At 42.9% G+C, this 21,823-nt stretch overlaps 1 protein-coding gene across 1 annotated transcript; it reads right to left on the reverse strand.

Moving 5' to 3' along the window:
* Positions 1-194: 194 nt before the first annotated feature.
* Positions 195-20,874, reverse strand: kdm5a (lysine demethylase 5A). The gene is made up of 28 exons (XM_008294855.1): positions 19,481-20,874; positions 18,710-18,787; positions 17,170-17,292; positions 16,665-16,835; positions 15,987-16,166; positions 15,525-15,603; positions 15,321-15,412; positions 15,045-15,203; positions 14,654-14,773; positions 13,550-13,708; positions 12,932-13,113; positions 12,595-12,757; positions 12,382-12,501; positions 12,096-12,290; positions 11,795-11,976; positions 11,041-11,165; positions 10,758-10,908; positions 10,512-10,632; positions 10,159-10,335; positions 9,670-9,848; positions 8,353-8,671; positions 7,685-8,245; positions 7,392-7,550; positions 5,882-6,010; positions 5,633-5,780; positions 5,216-5,436; positions 4,560-5,033; positions 195-1,027 (listed from the first exon to the last, which is right to left on the reverse strand). Exons 1-28 carry the CDS (start codon positions 19,625-19,627, stop codon positions 719-721), a joined length of 5,223 nt encoding a protein of 1,740 aa, XP_008293077.1. The 5' UTR covers positions 19,628-20,874; the 3' UTR covers positions 195-718.
* Between the last annotated feature and the right edge of the window lie 949 nt (positions 20,875-21,823).

Genomic DNA, 21,823 nt, shown 5'->3' on the forward strand with positions numbered 1-21,823 from the left:
TCAATACGGTGAGTCGTAAGTCACTGCCGAGTCTGTTGGATGATTCATGGCTCAATTTCTCGCAATTTCAGGCAAGTTAATGACACAAAAACTACAAATTCTTTATCATACGTGGTATTATTTCTTCATTTCTGTCCTCTCTCCCTCTATAAGATAAAACAAAGAGTTCAGAAGAAAAAAAATGCAATTATCAATTATTTGACTAGGAATAGTTTATTAAAGGTGAGAAAACAAAACAAAAAGCCACAATCCATTTGTTTAATTGCTTAAAAGCTATGTACATTATAAATAATTCCACTACATTACAACCATTTGTTTATCCTAGTCTTGAGTCCTACATATTGAGATGTTACTGTCAGAAGGGAGCAGTTTGCACTGAATACAACAGCTGGAATAAGTGTGTGTTTGACTGTAAGTGAGTGTACCAACGCCTTGTTATCGTTCACGGGAGGACTAGGAAGTAGCTGGTGGGTGTTTCTAGATCTAAAACTGTCGTAGGAGGACTGAGTCTGTGCACATCTTAGTGCTTGGAGAAGAGAATGTGTTGCTGCTGAAACCACTCGGAGGAAGTTTTGTCTTGTGCTTTATAATCCGGACAGTTATTCGTTTCTCTCTTCTGACGAGCACAATCATAAAATCTTCCTCTCCGAGGTTCAAAGACTGGATTCTGGGTTGTGTGTGAGGTACTCAGTCCTTGGCCCATTGTTTTTTCACTGCGCTAACTGCCCTGCTGAGGCTCTTGCTGCTGCTGATGTGAAGTTGCTGGGTTTAAGTGAGGAGCGGAGGACCAGGAAGCCACGACCGACGACGAGGCCACGCTCTGGACGCCGGCGCACATCGACGTCGACAGGACCACCACGCTCTCCTCCGCCACCTCCTCCACGGTCATCCCTCCGCTCAAGCCGGCCGCCTTCCGGGAGCAGTCCATGCAGATGTAGTCCTCGTTCTCGGCCATTTCGCACGACACGCCCACGCAGACCTGGTGGAACCACTCGTCGCAGCCGCCGTCGCACTGCACCCAGTCCACCTGGACACACAGGCAGGGAGACAAAGTCAGACATGTGAGTGACTATTAAAGGTTCCACGTGGTGAAAAAACATACCACTGCTTCTTTAGCCCTCCCTCAACCAGAAGGCCTCAAGCATTGAAAGCCAGTTAGTCTTATCCAGTTTCTATGTAGAAACTGATGAACCAGCAGTACTCAGCCTAAAGATTTCTATAATCCTTCCTCCTTTACTTTTCTTTCGTTAACTCTAAAACATCTCAGCCACAAGCAAAACACACTGAATGTTCTGCTGTTGGCTGCAAGAGTGAACACAAGAGTCTTCATGCACTGCCAGCATCTAAGGAACTGAGTCGGATCACTTTTATTTTTGATCGGAAAACAATCTGAAAATCCTCAGTTAGCATGATGTGGCTAACATTACCATTAGTTTGTATGCTCACACGTCAGAGCTCTGTGGAAACTGTTAACGCTGAGGGGCAGTTAGAGATGGTGGAAACTTCAAGTAGGATTTGAAACCATTATTAAAGGACTTACTGTGCCTTGTACAACCTCAACTCAGCCAGCATTTGTCTTTTACATCCATTGGCTTCTCTCCTGCCCTCTGTACTCACATATAAACTGCATTTTAAAACAGCTAAACTCCAATAAAGCGGTTTTCATCTACATATTTGATCCTTTTCTGTTGTTGGACAACAGAACAAGTATGAAACAGTGACTTAAACAGTGTACACTGGACTAGAATCACACACTACAGCTTTAAGAGGGACAACAACAGGATGCAATTGTGACACTGACTTTAAAAAAAACTGATGTCAGTGCCTCGTCAAGCAAAACACAAAATTCACGTGTAATTTTTAACAGCACATGTCAAAGCTGCAGGTCAGTCATTGCTCGATTGATCTCACTTGCTGGAGCACAGAGTCAAAACAGAATTTTTCAAACACTTACAGGCTGTAGATGATCTTGGATTCAAGAAAGCTAAGGACTGTGAGTTCTCGCAGACTAACAAAACGTTAGAAATAACCTGAGCATTGTGCAGTCCATATCTGAAACCCCAACTCATCTGCATCTCTTCATCCATGTTTCATCTTCTGATCAGTGCATTTAATAAAGGAAGAGAAGTCAACACTCACTCCACAGTGTTCTGGTTTAAGAGTGTTCTCTACATATTTTGCATACACTGAAGAACCTGCAAGTTGGAGAAAATGGCATTTCTCTGTTTTTCTGACAGTTTTATCTGATATTATTAATATGGCAAAGTGCTTAACAAATGTATTAGACCACTCAATGTAAGGTTTATACCACAGCTGCCCTAAATGAACAGCATTGGTAATCATCAAAATCATTTCTTATGTTTCTGTAATGGTTAATACACAAGTATTTAGAAGCTCTTTAACTGAAATGATGATGATTTTCATGTTAAAATAGAATTATTATAGATATCCAGGAATTTTCAAATGTATTGTTTTACAAAAAAAAAACAGAAAAAATATTATTTATTGATTAAGATGTCAAATTCTAGTTATTTACTTGCATTTCTGAACAGAAAAAATAGCTTTAGGGGTTGCTTGATTCATTTCTGACTTCTCAGAGAAGCCCAATGAGCCGGCTCAAATTTGGCTATAAAAAGACGAATTCAGTTTGAAATTCCTCATTCCTGTTCAAAATGGTAAAACGTTGAGAGCTGAGTGTGCATTAAAGCACCTCATGATGCTGGACGGTCTATTTATATACAGACAGTGCTTAACAAATTAGACAGCTGGTCGAATATTTGTTCAGCACTGTATATGTATGTATGTATGTTATTTTCTATTCAAGGTGATCTGGTTCAGGCTGGTAGCTCTGTCTCATCGTGCCCGAGGCTCCAATCAGGAGAAATCCTGTTCAGTCATCAGTTTATCGCATAGGCACAGACATCAAAACTATAGATCTTACTGAATAAGCGCTGAAGGTAACGGTTTTGATCTTTGATTTTGGACTCACACATACAGATAGAAGGCTGACAAAAGTAACTAAAAAAGAAAAAAAAAGATTAGATTAGTGTTTGTGAGAAATTGCGAGAAGAAAATGGTTGAGGAAATCCTAAAATCTCAAGCTGTTAATGATCCCATATTCAGGTATTGTCAGTCTAGTTTGGAGCAGCACCATCAAAATTTCATCACATCTACTCAGGCCTACCGATTCCTCAGCTCTGATTGGCTGCTCGGCAGACACACAGGGGACGGAGACTGGCCACTGGTTAACTTGGTACCAAAGTGCTGTTTCCGAGGAGGACCACATCAGTGTCGCCTGTTAATACGTTATGTGTAACTCTCTTTAAGGTGTTCCAGTGCTGTTATCAGCTGTTGATATTCAATAAAGTTACATGATGTACATTTTGAGAAATGTTTGTTATTAACTCTGGTTTACGAAAACAAAAAAACAGGGTCATTTACTGGCATGGAACCGCAGCGTTCGAGTGTGCAGGACCCAGAATGTGGACAGTGATGTTACCAAGATGGGTCAAGAACTATCTGTCTAAGGAGGCTACAACATAATGATGCAGTCCAAAAAGAAAATAAAAAAAATGAACAGGGCATCATGCTAGATTTTCATTAGGTCAGTCTGCATCTAGAGGAATTTCAAACTGCAGAATAAAAGCGTATACAAAGTCCATATCAGCCCTTAGAACTTCAGTGATGGAGCTGTGGAGCTGCTCACAGGAGCAGTGACACTAAAGATACCAAATGTGGCAGACATTCCCAGAAACATGTATGTAAAAGTCCTTTCACAGCCTGTAATCAAAAAGCCAGGAGCACAAATGTGTTTCTAGATATTTATGAGCCAACAGATGTCAAATCAGTATATCTAAGCCTCTTTGATGTAGTTTAATACTTCCAGTCTTTTGATGCTATGTTTTTTTTTTAATTCTTTTCTGGGGTATTTTTCTGCTTTTATTAGCAATGAGAGTAGGGAGACGACACAGAGTTGGTAGAAAAAGAGGAAGAATGACTTTTAACAGAAGGAGTCGGGTTGGAATCAAATGCCCATTAAAATATAAAAACCCATCTGGACATTGCTATCGATTCTCCAGATAACTGTATTGTATTAAATTTCTCATAATTTGGATTTGATAATTATAATGTCAACATACGGGTGTAAATGAACCACTAAAGTCTCCCAGTTTGATATTATATGTAAATATCAGAGGAAATCTATGCATTAAAAGTCATTTATTTTTGCAAAATGATTAATTTTTAGTATTAATAGTATAATAAAACATCTTAATGTTAAAAAGTCAACATATTATATAATGCTGAGATAATTATCGTATATTATTTATGATCTGTCTATACTTGCATGTACATTGCTTTCAAACAATATTTAGAAAGTGTTATTTAAAACACAGCTTTTAAGAAGGTGCACAGTCACACGGTCACCTCTGATCCCTGTCAATTGCTAAGCTGTAGCTATCAATCATCTATGTTTCACCCCTTGTGCCTCTTTTGCTGCAACACGGGTCTGGATCTGTGGTGCTGAAACTGGATCATATTGACATGTCAAGTGCACTCACCTTATCTTTACAGGGCCTCTGGCAGTTCTTGGCGGCGCACACAGCGTTCTCATCATTGGAGTCCTCGGCGCCGGACCAATCGTACTTGGAGGGAATGTCGAGAATCTTCTTCTCCTTCCTCTTCTCCAGCCCCTCTCTGATGGCCTCGGCCTTCGCTGCCGCCTTCTCCTTCCTCTTCCTCTCCTTCTCCTCCTTGGCTAACCGTTTGGCCAGCTGCTTCATCTCCCGGTTCTTGTCCAGGTTGAGCTTGAGCTTCTTCTTCTTGGGTTTGCCCCCGAGGCCGAGCTCGAGACCGACCCTTTTCAGCTCTTTGGACTTGGCCGGTCGGATTTCTCCCATCGCCGAGGCTCCACCGGCAGCCGCGGCGGCCATTAGCATGTGGTGGTGTTCGGCTCTTTCCAGCTTCCGCTTCCTCTTCTTCTCTGAATCTTTAAGCTTGATCTTCAGAGGTTTCTCCATCAGGGAGTCGTCAGGCTGTAGAGAAGGAAGATAAAATGAGAATGATCACGTCTAATTCTTACTTCAGGCTTGTTTGTCAATAATTCAACCTGCATCTCGCTACATCATCAGAACCAACCAAACACAACAACCACCAGCATTCAGTCACTATCCTGTCCAGCTGCGCAATCAGGTTGCATAATGGATGACCTCCCTACCTCCATGACCTGAAGGAATCTCTCTTCAGAGGGAGGGTGCGTAGCCTGCAGGATCCTCCAGATGTGCTGGGTCTCATCCAGGGACACCTCCAGCAGGTCTCCCAGCATCATCAGCTCCTCCAGCTGGGCCTTAGCCTGCGGGGACAGCGCGAGCACTGGCGGCTCCAAGCTCCGAGGGACCAGAGGGGTCTTCCTGGGCTGCTTTCTGGGTGTGCCCAGGTCTGAAATGTAAATATTTCTCAGCATGAGAAGATCATGACTTTACTTTTAGAGTAAATAAACCAATTAAAAGGTCTATTACGACAACAAGAGCTCAAAATAAAAGCTGTTCTGAATTCTGGTGCACAAAAACACCAGAGGATCAAGAGTAGGCAGGCCTAAAGCAACAGAAACGTTAGTGAGTGAACGTGGCCTCACTTTGCACACAGGACTTGGAGGCCGAGGAGTAGGCGTGTTCGGCGCAGAAGGAAGGCGTAGCGGCCGGCCACATGTGGCTGACCACCTCCTCCGACTTTACAGGAATCTCCTCATCGCAGAAGAGATAGGGCTTGACCTCGCCCGGGTCCTGGAGGCACAGAGACACACAACGCCAGGGAAGAATTAGAAAAACTAAACCCCTGCTTGACAAAAGTAGGCTTGAAATCAGACCGCGACTGCCTCACACACCTTCATGTCATAACCGTAAGTCTCCCTAATATCCTCGTCTGAGTCCGTCTCCTCGTCGTCGTAGTCCACTGATTGGCGAGGCGACGTGGCTCGGCTGAAACCGGACTGCTGGAAAGTTTGGATGTGGCCCTGAAAAACACAAAGATACGTACATGTGTATTAAACATCTCTATGTTCTCAAAGGAAAGTTTTTTCTGGTTTCACTGTGACTGACATGGTGTGTAAAATTCTAAAAAAAAAAATTTAAAAAAAAGCAACTGTGCATCTTATTTGAGCTTGATGCCACAGAAGCATATGTCCTAATCTTTACTGAAAGTTGAAATACACTGAGGTACGGAGGCTTTGTCTATGTAGCCGAGTAAGAAAAGATGCAGGTAAACTTGGATAACAATGACAATCATGATATTTAAAGGTAAAAATGGTAAAATAATAATAATAAAAAAAATGAAGAGTCAGTGTTTAAAAACAAATTAATTCACTAAAACACAAACAGCTGGAGGCAAAATAAGATAAAACTAAAAACTGCACCAAGAATTCACATGATCAAACTTTGGATAGGTTGCAGGTGCAGATTAAGTGGCATCTGCAGTGTAAATTTAATCCTTTGAGCGAGTACGATAGAAGCCACATCCTCTGACCCCAAAACCTGTTGGCATGTTTGAATCTTATCTATTAAAAAACAGGAAAAATTACACCACTGATTAGAGCCAAAAACTGTAGAAAACAAGAAGAGAATTGTCGGATTTTCAACAGTCCTTGCACTAATCATTGCTAACATGCTGTTACGCCTAAAAAGTCGACCAAATTAAAGCTTATAAGACAAGTGGAAGACAAGTATGAAAACAAATGAAAAATTTTAGTAAATTAGCTACAGGATGTTGCGTTACCACTTTTTCCAGTATTAGTAGCATCTGTGGCCACTTGTTGCACATGTTGAGTTTAGGGTTTTTCAATTTTTGTACAATTAATAAATAACCAAAGAAATTCAGTTTTCTTTTTTATGATTCATGGCATTGCAACTTGTTATACTGCATAAAAACAATGACATTTTTCAGTTCTCTTTAGGATTTTGGACTTTGTATTGTAGTGAAAAATGAGCCCACAGTAAGTGACAATGTGCCAGGAACAAAAAACGCCCACAACCTTGTTTTGGTTCAGAGGGTTCAAACAAAGCAGTGAAGTAATGGAATGCAGAGCGATAAACTGTGTCTAAGGGCTTTAGAGGACTTCAGCGGCTTTATTACAGGTTTGAGAAATCAGACAACCATCTGACACACTGCGTTTCCTCACACTATAGATTGCAAACCCAATCTTTAGGTCTCGTTCATAGTTAGATATTAGTGCCCTCTTGTGGTGCATTCTATATTTACATCCTCTAGCACAGCAGAAACCACTTTTACAACTACTATCTGTACCTCACAACAGCTTTTCTACAGTCTTACTCGTGTTGTACCACACTACAACAGAAACTAGAGCTATAGGACATTGTTAACAATCATATATGAAGTACCTGTAAGTCAGGGTTGGCCGCAGCTTTCTGCAGCTCAGCGTTGATGATCTTCTCAGTTTTCTCCCTGGCAGCCTGCTCCACCATGCGCTGGCTGAGCACAGACAGCTTTGCCAGGGCTGACGACAGCTCATCTGTGGCCAGAGCTTGACGTGCTCGGTCCTGGAGGGACAAGTTAGACCAGCGTAAAGTCGGGTGTTTAGTAGAGAACAAAAGAAAACACTGGAAAGCAAGTGTTGAAGACAAAGCAGGTGGTAGGTGTCAGCTGTAATCAGGCACCTCATTTCTATGCATACCTGCCAGCTCATTGCCCTCTCTGTCAAACACTGGAGCGCTTCTCCTTCTGGCAGACGAACCGGCAGCTTCTGCAGCGAAACCAGCAGCGACAGAATCGTCTCTAGCCTCGGCCTCCTCGACCGCTGGCACAGCGGACACAAGAATTTGGAGTCTTTGCTATTGCTCTGCCAGCCCACACCCACTTTCTTCTGAGATCCCGTCTTCGGCAGAGGAACGCAGGCTCCGTGGAACCAGTCCTTACAAAGCTCACACTGCAGCATGAAGCCGCTGGCCGTCTTTCGACACAGGCAGAACTTGACTTCCTCAATGCGATCCGCCATGGCCATCTTGGCTAAATTTGCAGCGCGGAGTGAGTGAATGGCCTCCACCTCTTTCTGCTCTTTGGCTTTGAAGGCTGCTGCAACAGTGGATGGGTCTCGCACCTCCTCGAGGCTTTCTTCGAGGTCGCTCAGCGTGTCGGGGTCGAAGCCGCCTCGCTCCTTCTCCATGAGCTCCTTCACACGCTTCCGCTTGCTTTTACTGTTGCCGTAAACGCCGATGTCCACACGAGGACTGAGAACCTAATGAAAGAAGTAAAATTCAAGTTTTAATCTAGTTTTCGTAAGCTGCAAATTTAAGATTTATACATCTCAGAAGCATTAAATGAGCTTGTCCTCTGATGACCCACCTGCAGCAGTGTGTACGTGGAGTTTTTCTTGAGGAACGTGCGAGCGGTCCTCTCCCTCCAGGCTCGAGCTGCAGCCACCTGAGACTCCACCTGAGCCAGCGGATCCAACCGGACAGGGATGGAGCGACCTCTGGCCAGCAGGCTCTCCAGCTGCTCCAGGTAAGCATAGCTGCTGCCACTCTGGATGGCCTCCACCTTGGAAGTCCACTCCTTGGCCTTCTGCAGGGCCTCTCGAAGGGCCAGAATATTAGGCAGATACGCTGGGATGTTTCTCGCCTCCAGCACGATGCTCTCCAGGGTCACCATGCTGTGTCGAGGCCTGAGTTTATAAGAGGACAAACGGGCAGACGATGACATGAATTGTTTTTTTTTGTCAAAAGCACCACTTAATGTTGCGTTCTGCAGTTTTTAATGTGGCTTGTATGAAACCTGTTTGATTTTTGTGGATAAACACTCTTATCTCCTCTGATTTGGGTGCTTTTGTCACATTTTCACACACTGTTGGCTCAGTTTTTACTGCAATACAAAGTCCTGCATCTCCATGGAAACGGCACAGCCATGGCTAGAAATAGAAATAACTCAAAAATTTTTGCACAGTGTGAAAAAGTTACACTGTCATAAATCATAAAAAATTAGCATTGAATTTCTTTGATTATTAGTTTTACAATTTAAAAAAAAAGCTGGAATCACCATGTACAACATATCTCCAAGTGTTCACAAGGTTTTACCAGCATCGGAAAAAAATAGTGGCTCTATTTCTAGCATGCATTTAAAGTTTTAATTTGTTTCCATCCTTATCTCCTATCTGTTCTGTTTAAACACTTCAGATCAGTTCAGTAGAAAAGCTCCCAAATTTTTGTTCCATGTCTGTTGGTCCCAACAGAGTCAGTCACGGCTTCTTAGTGGTGGCGAGAAGCACAGAATTTTTATTTATTTATTTTACTGAATCTTGTTACTGCAAATGTATTTGGGGTTTTTTTACGCATATTTTTAAAATGAGACATGTAGAATAAAATGATTTTGATAAAACATGCAGATTTTCAGCTGAGTTGGTTATTGTTCCTTATGAAACTGATAGACCTGATTAGTTTGACAGTTGAATATCCAGTGATTCCTCCTGTTTTTATAGTTTCTGGCTTTGATAAATAATGTATTTCTGGCCAGAAAAAAAATTACAAATAAATGATGTTCAAATCCAACAGAGGGTTTTGAGGCTCAGAGAGTTGTAGATAGATTATTTTTTGTCTCTTTTACTCTCTTCACTGAACATTAGAAATTTAGAAATGTAATCCAATCTGTGTTTGTGTGAAAACATACCTGGCCTGCAGACAGGCACGAGCTTTATCTTCCCATCTCTCTGAGACAGTGAGGATCTCTTGCAGTTCTGCCATGGCCTTTTCCACAGCATGGTGGGGAGCCAGACCCACCCCAGAATCTATCAGCCTCTTCATCAGCTCCAGAGTGACACGGAGGGGCTCAGCAAGGGTGACACGCACCTGGGATTTAACACAGACAAAGTTGTATCTCATTATCTTAAAACCACTGTCTATCAAACTAGGAGGGGAGCTCTCATTGTTTCATTAACAGAGTCATAGCTACTTGAAAAATGTATCCATAAAGAAAGCAATACAATAACTGTGCCACCTAATTATCAACCAAACAAAAATCTTGATCGTTCTCATTATCACAACATCCATTTTGCACAGAGCCTAAACCCAAGAGGTCTGTGTGCAGTTTAAATGAGGCCACAATTTTAACAACGCATTTAAAGCAGGCAAACAGGTTGCGTATCTAATAAAAGCTCACCTCATCGAGCCAGCGAGCCTGCTGGAGCTCTTGTTTGAGCCGAGGCAGCTCTGGCAGCTCCACGTCCAGACCGCTACCCAGCTCCAAAAGTGCCTGCAGCTTGGAGGAATCAGGCATCTCATCTGACAGCGCCACCTGGGCTCGCTCATGGAAATCCTCCACGTTCTCCAGCAACTCCTGAGGACATTAGGAGTAAAGGTAATGAAGAACAAGTCTGACAGAATGGTAGTAGTATTGATGGAGCATGGGGTAACAAGGGAGAGGGGTGAAGGTGGAAATAGGCTGGGGAAAGTTTTAATGATTCTTTTTGACAATTTTGCTGAATATAACCAGAATTGGGCTTCATGACTAACCTTGACTTGTCGCGCCTGGCTGATGATGCACGGCAGCCTATAGAGCTGATCCACGAAGGCCTTGAGCTCATCCACGGTCAGTTTGGTACGATTGCGACCGCTGTCAGAACGTAGGCGGCTGCTGTAGAAACACATGGAACAACTCTCTTCAGTTGACCTAGTCAGCTACCATATCAATTTCCAAACAGAATGCGTGCTCTTGTGTTGGATTAAATGAAGGGTTTATGTGCATCCATGTCAGCTGACCTGTGCCTCTGCTTGCGGCTGAGCAGCAGCTGAGCTACAGACGAACACGTCTCTGCCTCTTTGACCATCTCCCTCAGGCGACGAAACAAAGCGTTTTCAGGGTACTTTCTGTCTTCTGCATCCTCCAGCAACACCTTGAGCTCAATAAGATCTATGAGAGTCACACAAAAACAACGACAGAGAGAACTTAAATGAGTCTTTACTTACACAAACAAACAAAAAAAATAGTCACAAATAACAATCATCCAATGACACAAACACACACACAAACAACGAATGTCACCTTTTTTGTTTTTCTGGTCTGCAGCCAAGGCCTCGGTGACCCTCTTCGCCCAGGTGTCATAGGACTGCGCCCGTGTCTTGACGCCGTACAGCATGGAGGGAAACTCCTCCAGATCGTAGCGATACCTGAAATATATCATACAAATATGTTCTTGAGAATAGGATGCGTTTGGACAAGTACATGTAGAGTACAGCACCGCAAACCAGAAACACTTCAACAAAGTGTCAGATTTCATTTCAACAGACCACAAATGTAGATTTCTTGACCATGTACACTTCTGTTGTCAGACCTTGTTTGCATCTTACTCGTCTGACTTGCTGGATGTAGATGCAGTTATAAGGTATAAGCCGCCTGCCATTGGCTGCTCATTTCAGGCAGCTTGGTACTCCCCTTTTGTAAGCCGTTTTCTTTGCTACAACAACAACCTCCAACCAGCAACCTTCCACACTGAAAACTTCAAATTTGCAGAGGATTTGGATCATGCAGTAAGACAGCTTTTATTTGGCGGATTATCCATTGTAATCACGCTGCTTGTCTCCATGAGTGCAAGTTTCCCCCTCAACAATTCCATCAGTCACTATCTTGAACGAATACTTCACTTAACCCTTCCCAAAACGACTGACTGATTTAAAGAAAAAATACAAACCAGAGGCTTTTCTCCCCCTAAATGATACCAAGATGCATCCAGACTATTATTTTCTACAGAATGAGTCGGTATAGCCTTTAAGCACACTGCCAAAAGAAAATCTCTCACCGAAGACACTTGTTGCCCAGCGGACAGTCACAGAGATCCGCTGCATGGTGGAGACAAACCAGCCGATCGGGGCTGCAGGAGCAGGTCAGTGCAGACAGGAAACAGGTTGTCTTACACTTGTGGCACTGACGCTCATCATCTGGAACAAGTTCAAACACCTCCTGTTCTGATGACAGCACGCCCTGTAAGGAAAAGGAAAAAGAGCTGTTGATTCCATTTCTATACAAAAAATTAAACCTGAAAAGCAAGGCACAGAATTAAGATCAAAGGACATAAATTGAGCCAAAAAATTTGCATTTACCATTTCTTGGACAGCTTGTCTGAGCTTTGTCTCCTCATCCATCATGTCTCCCATTTCTTTAAAGACAGCAGCAGCCAGCTCCACGTCAAGGCTCTCTGGATCAGCGGCCATTTTGCACAACAGTTCTTCGTGGGAGAACACGCAGTAGCGGTGGAGCCGCCGGTAATGAGCAACACACTGACGGCCCATTGGTAGCTGAGAAGCACGAGAACACAGTAAACAAATATATTGAGAAAAAAAAATTCCATTGCATGTTTTAATTAAAAGAGATTTTTCTTTTTCTCACCCAGTCAGCGGTGCAGAAGTTAACAGCCTCTGCAAAGTTGTAGCCCTGGTTGAAGCCGCTGTGGTAAGCCCTGGGGAACGTTACCACAAACTCTCCTGCACACTGATTGGTCCGGTACACCTGAAGGGAGAAACATACACATAGATGAGACTGATAATTAATGGTGATCACATGGGTGTCCAATCAGATCAAGGCTGGACCGAGGCTACGTACAGGGACGCCGTGCTCCATGAGGACGTTGGGATTCATGATGGTGACCAGCTGATGGAGGAGGTCAGGCTGGGAGTCAAACAGCTCTGGAGCCAACTTTTTCATGACAGCTTCCAGCTTCTCTGCTGCAGACGCCGGCACGCCATACCAGGTCTTGGGCTCACCCCTGGAGAACAGAGTAACAGGATGGAATATGCTTATTTGGGCATGTACCACAATTAGACAGTCAATTGTAAAGAGAAGAGAAAGAAAAGAGACACTTGGTTGTGAGTTTCATCCAAATTGAAGTGATGAATAAGGTTAGTTTTCATTAACATTACACCTATATGTGGGGTCTCACCAGTGCAGGAAATTGATGGAGTAACTCCAGTGGTCTTCGATGTGCCAGCAGAATGAGGAGAAGCACATGCCCACATAAAGCCAGGGCACCTTCATGCCTGAGATGTCCACGTTGATGTGGGTGAGCACTGATTGCTCCAGCACTGGCATGTTGTTCAGGTTCCAGCCGGAGTTTGCATACTCCTGACAGGAGAGGAAAATTCACTTGAAGGCAAAAGTCACATTTTTATTGAATGTAACTCCATTAAATAAAAGAGAAAATAGCTTAATGGGCTTGGTTGGATGGAGGTCAGATGAATAAAACATCCTCATTAATATCCAATGTTGCCCCGCCATTAAAAGTAGTTGACTGGTTAAAATCCTCTGACAGAACATGCAATAACAAAACTAACTGTGCTTGTAATTAAGGTCAACGTAATGTGAACCTATTACAGATTCTAAAACCACAAAACCACCTGCACCATCACTTCCCCCACTACATCACATTTACCAGAGCATCTCTTCTTCTAATGACCATATATCTGTATGAAAGCTACAGCATTCTACTCTTTAATAGATGTCTGTACAGTCAATACGTCTAAGGTTTATTGTAATTTACTCTATGTAACAATCTTCTCACCTCCTCGTCTCCCAGTAGCCTCCTCTTGCCGTCCCTAACTGGAAACCCACTGCCCACCTCCTTGGAGCTGATGTCGGCTCCGTATTCTACGATGACGTCCTCCTCGATGCTGCTGACCAGACGCCAGAACTCCTTTTCCACCAGCTCGGTGGGAACCATCTGTGAACACAAGTTGGACATAATGAAAGGCCCTGCTTTATCTCATCACTTGCCAGGTTTCCGTATAACCTTCATGTGAATTTGAAGCAAATTTTTTGAAAAGTTGCAAAGAAAAATTAAAAAAAGAAAAGAAAATGCGACTCGGGTTTGTTTCCTGCTACAACTGCAACTGCATTCAGGTTTCTTCCTGGGTTTGCTGAAACGGTGTGTGTATGCAAGGTGTGTACACAAATGCAGGGTGGGCTGTTGCTAGCCTGTGATTGGCTCCGGACAGATGACGGTCAAATATATGGTAGTTGTTCTGGCCTACGTCTACCCTGAAAGTAAGACTTGACTTATCAGTCCTAGAAATACTTTAAATAAATATCAGAACTCTACCTGTTGCTTGGGACCAGGGAAACATGGCTACAGTTCATATTATAGTTTAGCCACCCTTAGAGGGGGCATAACATTTCCATTTACTATGTTGGGAGCAAATAAACTAGGCTGTGGAGTGTCGACAGAAGGTGGCAGTGTAGGCTCTGTTACACATGGCTGCAATAAACAGAGCAGAAGAAGTTGAAATAAATAAAAAAAATAAAAATAAAAACTTTCTGCATCTACAAAAAATGAAGAGAAGTGAACAGATTTTTATCCCCAAATATTCTAGTTGTAATTATTCTGTCCTGTCAGCTGGTATCGGCCATGTTTCATAGTGCAGGAGACAAAGACAATGAAAGAAAACAAAGTTAAATAGTCGTTATTTAGGAACTTATTAAAAAAAAAGATGTGTTCATCACCCATTACACACATTAACTCTTTTCCAAAAAGTCAAAAACCACCTCAAACAAGCGTAACAACTTTGGCAAACTTTAAAATAAGTTTAAATATACAATACAGAGAGGCCTCAAAGCAAAACATTCAGCCGCGAACTGTTTACTGGCTCAATAAGAAGATTATACACACATGAACAGGCATGTTGAAGTAGTCCGACTTGAAGTGATCGGCCATCTCTCCAAAGCTCTGCAGCGTGTACTCTCTCACCGCCTGCTCAAAGCCAAATGCCTCCCTGGGTTTACTGCACTCCTGTAAGGGCAATATAAATGGAATATTTATTACAGAATGCACACTATGAACAAAAAAGGCTCAAATATTTATTAGAAAGATGAGAAAACAATAACATTTTTTATCATGTGTGAGCTGAATGTAAAGGTGAGTGTATTAATACCAAAACTGTCAGAAGGCCTCTACTCATTTTAGGCGAAAAATTTTTAGGGTATTTTTGTGCACAAGTGACCGTAAATTGGTCAATTCCTGTATATAAATCATCTTTGTGTTTCTTATATCCAATTATTACCTCGGCAACACATTTAGGGCATCGCCAGTCGCCCTTGGGCACATCCTGCAGAGGTGGGATGAGGCAGAAGGTGTGGTAGCTGTCGTCACAGCCGTCACACAGCAGGAGTCGATCCTCCTCGTCGCCTCGTCCGCACACCAGGCAGAGGTAGAGGTCGATCTGTGGGGGGGGGATCAATGCCACAGGAGGCACAGGGTTTGTCACGCTTTTCACAAGTCAATGAGTCACCCAAGACGCAGCACACATCAATGCCAAACGTAATTAAATGGTACTCACAAAATTGACCTCCAACGTCTCCTTGCGTGGTCTCATTTTGATGGCGAAGGCCTGAGCTTTGAGGTGCCGCTGCTTCTTGTTGAATCCATCGTCTAAGGGAGAAAAGAGCCAACATAAGACCAGAAAACTCACTGTGACGCTGCTGACTTGTTGTGCAGGCTTTGCCATGGTTGAGAAGTCAAATCACCCAACAATGACACTTACCAGCTGGTACAATCTCCAAGCCGACCATCTTGGGACTTGTTCCGAAGATTTTGAGGCCTTTTGGCTCCTTGTTTTCCCTCTAGAGAAACAGCAACAACAACAGCAGACTGTGAAACAGAATGATCCTGCTCAAAGGCCAAATGTTAAGACGGCCTCTGGGGAGCATGCCTGCCACAGCTGGGAGTCAGGACAAGCACTGGAGAGGGATGCAAAAAGCTGTAAATGTTAAAAAGGCAATGCTTTTGTATGAAATAGCTGCTCTGCCACAAATGACACACTTGTGACCTATTTGCAGCAAAGATTCCACTCAATAAAACACATTATTACACAAAATATAAACATCAATAACAGCATACTACACATGGAAACTTTCTGCAGTGTGATCCTATTACTATATATCTGACTAACACCAACATGAAACATTTTTTGTAGCAAACCTACTTCAAGATGTTCGCGTGTTACCTCCGACTTTAAGCGCCTGGAGCGTCTCTCAGGCAGAAGTCGGTCTTTGGTTTGCGTGGCATCGCCGTCCCCGTCTTTCTCCTCCTCCTCGTCTTGTTCCTCTTCCTCCACCGCTTCCTCACCGACCCCCTCATCTACTTCTTCCCCGTCGTTTCCCTCATCGTACAGCCGATGCAGGCCCTGATCGGAGCAACAAGCGGAGTTCAGGGGAAACATGGTTCCTGAAAAGTATCTATTCCAGGCTCTAAGCATTAAAAAACAGGTCAGGCCAAGTTTGCTTTGTGTCCCGCAATATGAAGTGTTCCAAGACTGAAATGTGAGAGCGGCCTTGGCAGCAGCCAAAACAAATTTATGGAAAAGAATAGAGAAGTAAACTAACTGAAAAATGAGAAATTTCCATATGAATCCACATGTCCTAAATTTAAAGAATTGCTGCACAATTTCAGGTAGAAACGGCGTACTGTATTTCTCATATAAAAAAGCTGCAATTCTGAACCTGTATGCAATATTGTATCAACATGTTGGTGGGCATTTCAACTTCCAGAACGGCTGCACTTATAAATCATTCTGTGAAAACCTCAGAAGACAAATAATCTCTTATGATGGTCTGAAACCTACTTAACTGGATTGTACAGCGACTACATGAAGTACAGACGTACGGCAGTGAGCACCACTCACCGTTAGCGTGGCTCCAGACTGGAAGAGCTCGTAGGGATAAAGGATCCTCTCATAGTGAGAACGCAGAAGTGATCCGGTGCCTTTTCCTGGTGGGAATCCCATCCGACCGGCCACCTTGGACCATACCTTCTCTTTACAAACCGTCTCAAAGCCACCCTCTGACGACACAATCTGAAATGCACACAGGAGTCCAATATTGGCACTTTTACAAGGATAATGGATACTACTATAAACACAATGCAAAAACATCAATAAGGAAACCTCTTTGCCTGGTATAAATTAAAGTGAGCTGCAACTATATGCAGTCTGCAGAGGCAGTCGATTTTAGCATCCATCTAAAGCTTGCTATTATTTTTCCAGTCATAAAACAAATTATAAATTATGTGTCAAAGCAGCTTGTGACAAGAAGTAAAAACCCACATTTACAGCAAAAATCAATGTTATATACTTAAACTACAAGAATAATAATAATAAAAAAAAGCTTCCCACATGTATTCGGCTTTACCTTGCTGAGCTGGTAGAGGTCCAAGATCTTCCTCTCCACATGAGGGAATCGAATCTTGGATCCCTGCAGCTCCCAGAACTTTGCGATTTGATCCAGAAAGTTGAGCTTTACCCGAGTGAGAGCCTGGACAAGCAGGAGGGAGAAGAGAGCAGAGAGAGGACAGATGTCATGCTCAGTGAGCACCTCAGGTAAAATCATGTCTGAATGGGTGCCCTTTGATACACAACCGGACTTCTCTAGTGAAACCATATAACACCTCCACTGGAGCTGCTCTGAACTGAAAGAACACTCCTTCAAATTTCATCAGGTATTTAACAGAAGCCCCTTTCAGACATGGTTTTCTGTTAATCTGGCGGCAACGTAACATGTCAGCTTCACGTCTGAAAGAGCATTCTGGTCGCCTTTCTGTAAAAGTCGTGACGACAATCCTCCTGGGTCGGACCTGGTAAAATTTCTGGATCACTTTCAACACGGCAAAAGTCTGAACTGCATGCAGACACACTAACAGACAGACACCAGGCAACGTACTTTGTGTTGTATGAATTTCAACTCCACAAATTGATCCAAAAACATCCCAGAGAGCACAAAATACAGTTTGCTACTAAATACCTGTTTCATTCACTTCGCCCTACAATTTCAGTCGATTACAAACTGAAACCTCGTACAGTTCTCATTTCCAGCTACGACTCTACAACAAAAGTCTGGCTGACAGAACCTCATGGACTCTGATTTAAAGGTTCCTGGATAGTTTTTCTAACTTTATTTCCGAGATACAAGGTTTGTATCGCAACGTCAATTGTGTGGAAATGTCTCGCCTACACAAAAGATGCTGTTGACCAAAAAACAGGGACTCTGTCGGCAGTTTCTTGCAACTGTTGCCACTGCACGAGGCAATTAATGTGTTTACTAAACTCTGTGTGACCGCTGCAAAGCCAGATCTGAACGCCATCCAAGGCAGAAAACTATTCAGGCCTTTTTCAGTGATACACTAAATGAGAGACGTTCCTTTTTTCAGCTTTTTAAAAACACTTTCAATGCAAATGCACTCGAGTACAAAATCTCTCTTCATCCTTCTTGAATTAATAATTATTTCCACATAGAGTTACTGAAGTTTTCTGCTGAAAAGTCCTGTATTTTTTCTAAAACTGCAAAATGCATACCAGAAAAACTAAATATTGCAATGCCAGTAGAAGCAGAAGCTTTATTTGTCATTGCATAAAATACATTCTATCAAACACAATGAAATTAGAGTTGCCAGTCTTGGTCAGTGTTTTCAAATATCCCATGTCACTGCCAAGATCCAGTTTTATCCATGTCTGAAAAGGGCACGACTGCATACTCGACTATTAGCCAAGCTGCATTAACGAGTTAATTAAAAACACACCTTGCTGCCCTGTATATGTGAACTGTGTTTCTCCCATTCAAAACTTCTACACACTGATGATCAGATTTTTCTCTCTCATGAAGCAATGCTTGAAACACAACTTTCCTCTGTGTTCGTTTTTCACGGCGGCAGGATGCATCTTTTGGGAAAACTCACCTCAAGTTCATTCAGTCTTTGTACTCGAGGAGTGAAGCGGAAGTTGCGAACATCACAGGCGAAGGGAGGCTGCCAGTCCTGACAGACAAGAAAAATAGAAACATTCCCAAATCCACTCTAGCAATGAGGAACTGAGAGCAAGAACACACACACCAAAATATCCAGTAGCACTAATTCTACTGATTAAAAACTATCTGAGCATTTTTTTTTTCATGGAAAACTTTGTATAAATGATAAGAAACAGCCTTGTTGAAGCTACTGTTGCTATTTGATTCTGAAGCAGAGCTATTCCTGTTGGCCACATAGACAATCCAAGTGTCTAGAAAACGTATTCAAATGCTTGCTTGTGTATCTATATGACATAAAAATTCAGCATAAATATGGATCTGTGGTGTGACAGCAGCTACAGGCCTGCATGTGGCCCAATGTCGCATCTTGGTAGCTAACGTGGTACCACCATTGTACTGGAACTTAGCTAGCCATCAGGAAAACAAAAACAAAGGAATAATAACCACAGCTGTTTGATCTAGTTCTCCTTGTAAGAACTTTTCCAGCAGAACAAAGGTAACACAAGAACAAAACCGAGTGTGTGCAGCTGCTTGCACGGAAATTAAGCCTTCTTTGACCTCTATTAGAGTAATGGCAACTAGTAACGTCGGTTGCCTTTTTTTTTTTTCTGCAAAAAAAAAAAAAAAATCCACGCAGGCCCAAAGTGAAACCAGGAGCATTTAATCCACTCATTCCTCCGGTGTTTGAAATATGTGGGTTTACCTCGGGGGGTCGGATCTTGCAGATGCCCGTTTTCTCTGCAATGGGTCGGATCTTGTTGATGAATCCTAAAGGATCCGAGAAATCCTCCCAACTCGGCTCAAACACCGGGCATTCAGGAGGGGGGACGAACTCAGCGAAAGCAGACATGTCGAAGTGTTTCAGTCTTTACAGATAATATGTGATCGAAAGCGCAGAGTTGAGCTCAACAGTCCATCATGATTGTTATTATTATTATCGATGATTTTCTTCTTGGGGAACTTCCTCCGCGTCCATCATGATCCTTTCTTTTTCAAAAAAAAGAACAATAAAAATCTGCTAAATAACAAGTCACTTCAATGACGGGGAAAGTGAAAAAAACAACAAGGAATCCACTACCGATGGATGAGCTCCCATCATTCGTAAACAGCGGGCCGGGCCAGGCCAGGTCGGGGAGTCTCCGGCGCTCTGCTCCCCTACCTGGGACGGAGGGCAGGGTCAGTCCGATGTGGCTCCATTCCTTCCCCGCAAAAACAAAAAAAATCAACTCTCGGCCAAAACTCGGCCCGCGGGATTTAGAAAGAAGTTCAACAAAGCACTCTTTAAAAAAAAAAAAAAAAAAACCCAAACAGCTGCGATATTAGGTTACGCAAGCTAACGTCGCTGTTGTCTGTGTTCCCGAGCGGTGCATGATTTCTCCGTGATGATGCATTTCCAACAAAGTTAGCTAAGTCCCATAATATTCGCTAGCTCGCTCGTCAGGCTTTCCTCCTCCCCAAAAATAAACTCCAGTCTACTTCTGCCGGTGCCAGTCAAGACGGACCACAACAAGGAGGCGGCTAGCGGCGAGCGTACATTGTTGACTGATGTCTTCACTCCGCGCATCGGCACCCATTCATTGGAGCACTTGGAAAACTAGCACACGGCTAATTTGCGGGGCTAAAAAATCAGCTTAGCCGTGCGTTGCGCAGCTAACATTGACGTTAGCTGGCGAAGTCGGTCGAGCGCGGCCGTCCGTCGTGGTTTAAGTAGAAGAAACGGATTCCCGTGGAAAAAAGGCAGCGTTATCTCCGTTTTGTTTCGCCTGTGATGACTTTCCGTGTAATTTAACGTCGTCTGTAGGTGTGGTAGCCGCATTAGCCGACGTGCTAGCTACGACTAGCAAGGTGGAGAGAGCTGTTATGCTGCCTTCAGGGACACTCAGGAATGTTTTTCTACTTCCGAATTCGCATTGTTACAGCGGTTTGAAACAGAATGTACCAGACACGTTTTTGTGTTTTTGTTTTTTGTTTTTTTTAATTTCCTTAAGCTGCCAAAACTTTTTTTCCCCACTTTAAAGGACCCTTAACCCCTTTCTTCATTGAAGAAACTGTATACTGACAATGCATCTTTCATTGTGGTTTTGTCTTGCTGACAAATCTAATGTAGATTTTATCCTGTTTTATCTTGTTCCATAAGAAAGTGGTTATGTGAGAAAGCCTTGGTTTAGTATTTCCAGTGTTGTATTTGATCTGTGTTTCCCCCGGAGGCCAGAGAGAGAAACCTGTGCAGGCATTCAGTGTTGCACACCTGTGATGTTTCCAATTATAGTTTTTATCCGTTTCTTTATGTTGCCTCACTTTAAAGACGGCACAAGCCAACACACACTGATGTGTTTCTGAAAAGGCCTTGAGTGTCTGAATTTAATGTGTTTGATCGTAATTCTTCTGCTACCCTTTTATGATTTATAGCTCTTGTTTTGTTTTTGAAATACAGCAGGACATTTCTGTTAAATGCTACATTGGTAAAATTAAAGTGAGTAAATGAATTGAAGGTGTAAATTAAGCATCCCAATGCTAATGAGTGGTCGCATTAGTGGCCTATACTGAAAAGACTTCTATCTAGATGCCACATTTGAGCAACACTAAAAATGTTTGCAATCTTTTTTTTTTTTTTTTAAAAACAGATTTATTTTGTCTGTTCTGTTTTTTATTGCCACACACATTTTCAATGGCTGCACCTTTAAAGTTCCAAAGCCGTTGTGCAATCAGTAATTACTTGCCAAACCCTGATGGACGCAATATCCTCATCGGCATTATTTTGCCTGCTCTATGCCTTAGATCACGGGTGTCGAATCCTGGTCCTCGAGGGCCGCAATCCTGCATGTTTTAGATGCTTCCCTCTTCCAACACACCTGATTCAAATGATCAGGATCGTTATCGGGCTTCTGCAGAGCTTGATGATGAGCTGATCATTTGAATCAGGTGTGTTGGACGAGGGAAACATCTAAAACATGCAGGATTGCGGCCCTCGAGGACCAGGATTCAACACCCCTGTCTTAGATCATAACCAATCCAGCCTTTTCTCTGATTAAAACAGCCATAAACG

The sequence above is a fragment of the Stegastes partitus genome, unplaced genomic scaffold, assembly GCF_000690725.1.
Source record: "Stegastes partitus isolate 25-593 unplaced genomic scaffold, Stegastes_partitus-1.0.2 Scaffold1001, whole genome shotgun sequence".
NCBI lineage: Eukaryota > Metazoa > Chordata > Actinopteri > Pomacentridae > Stegastes > Stegastes partitus.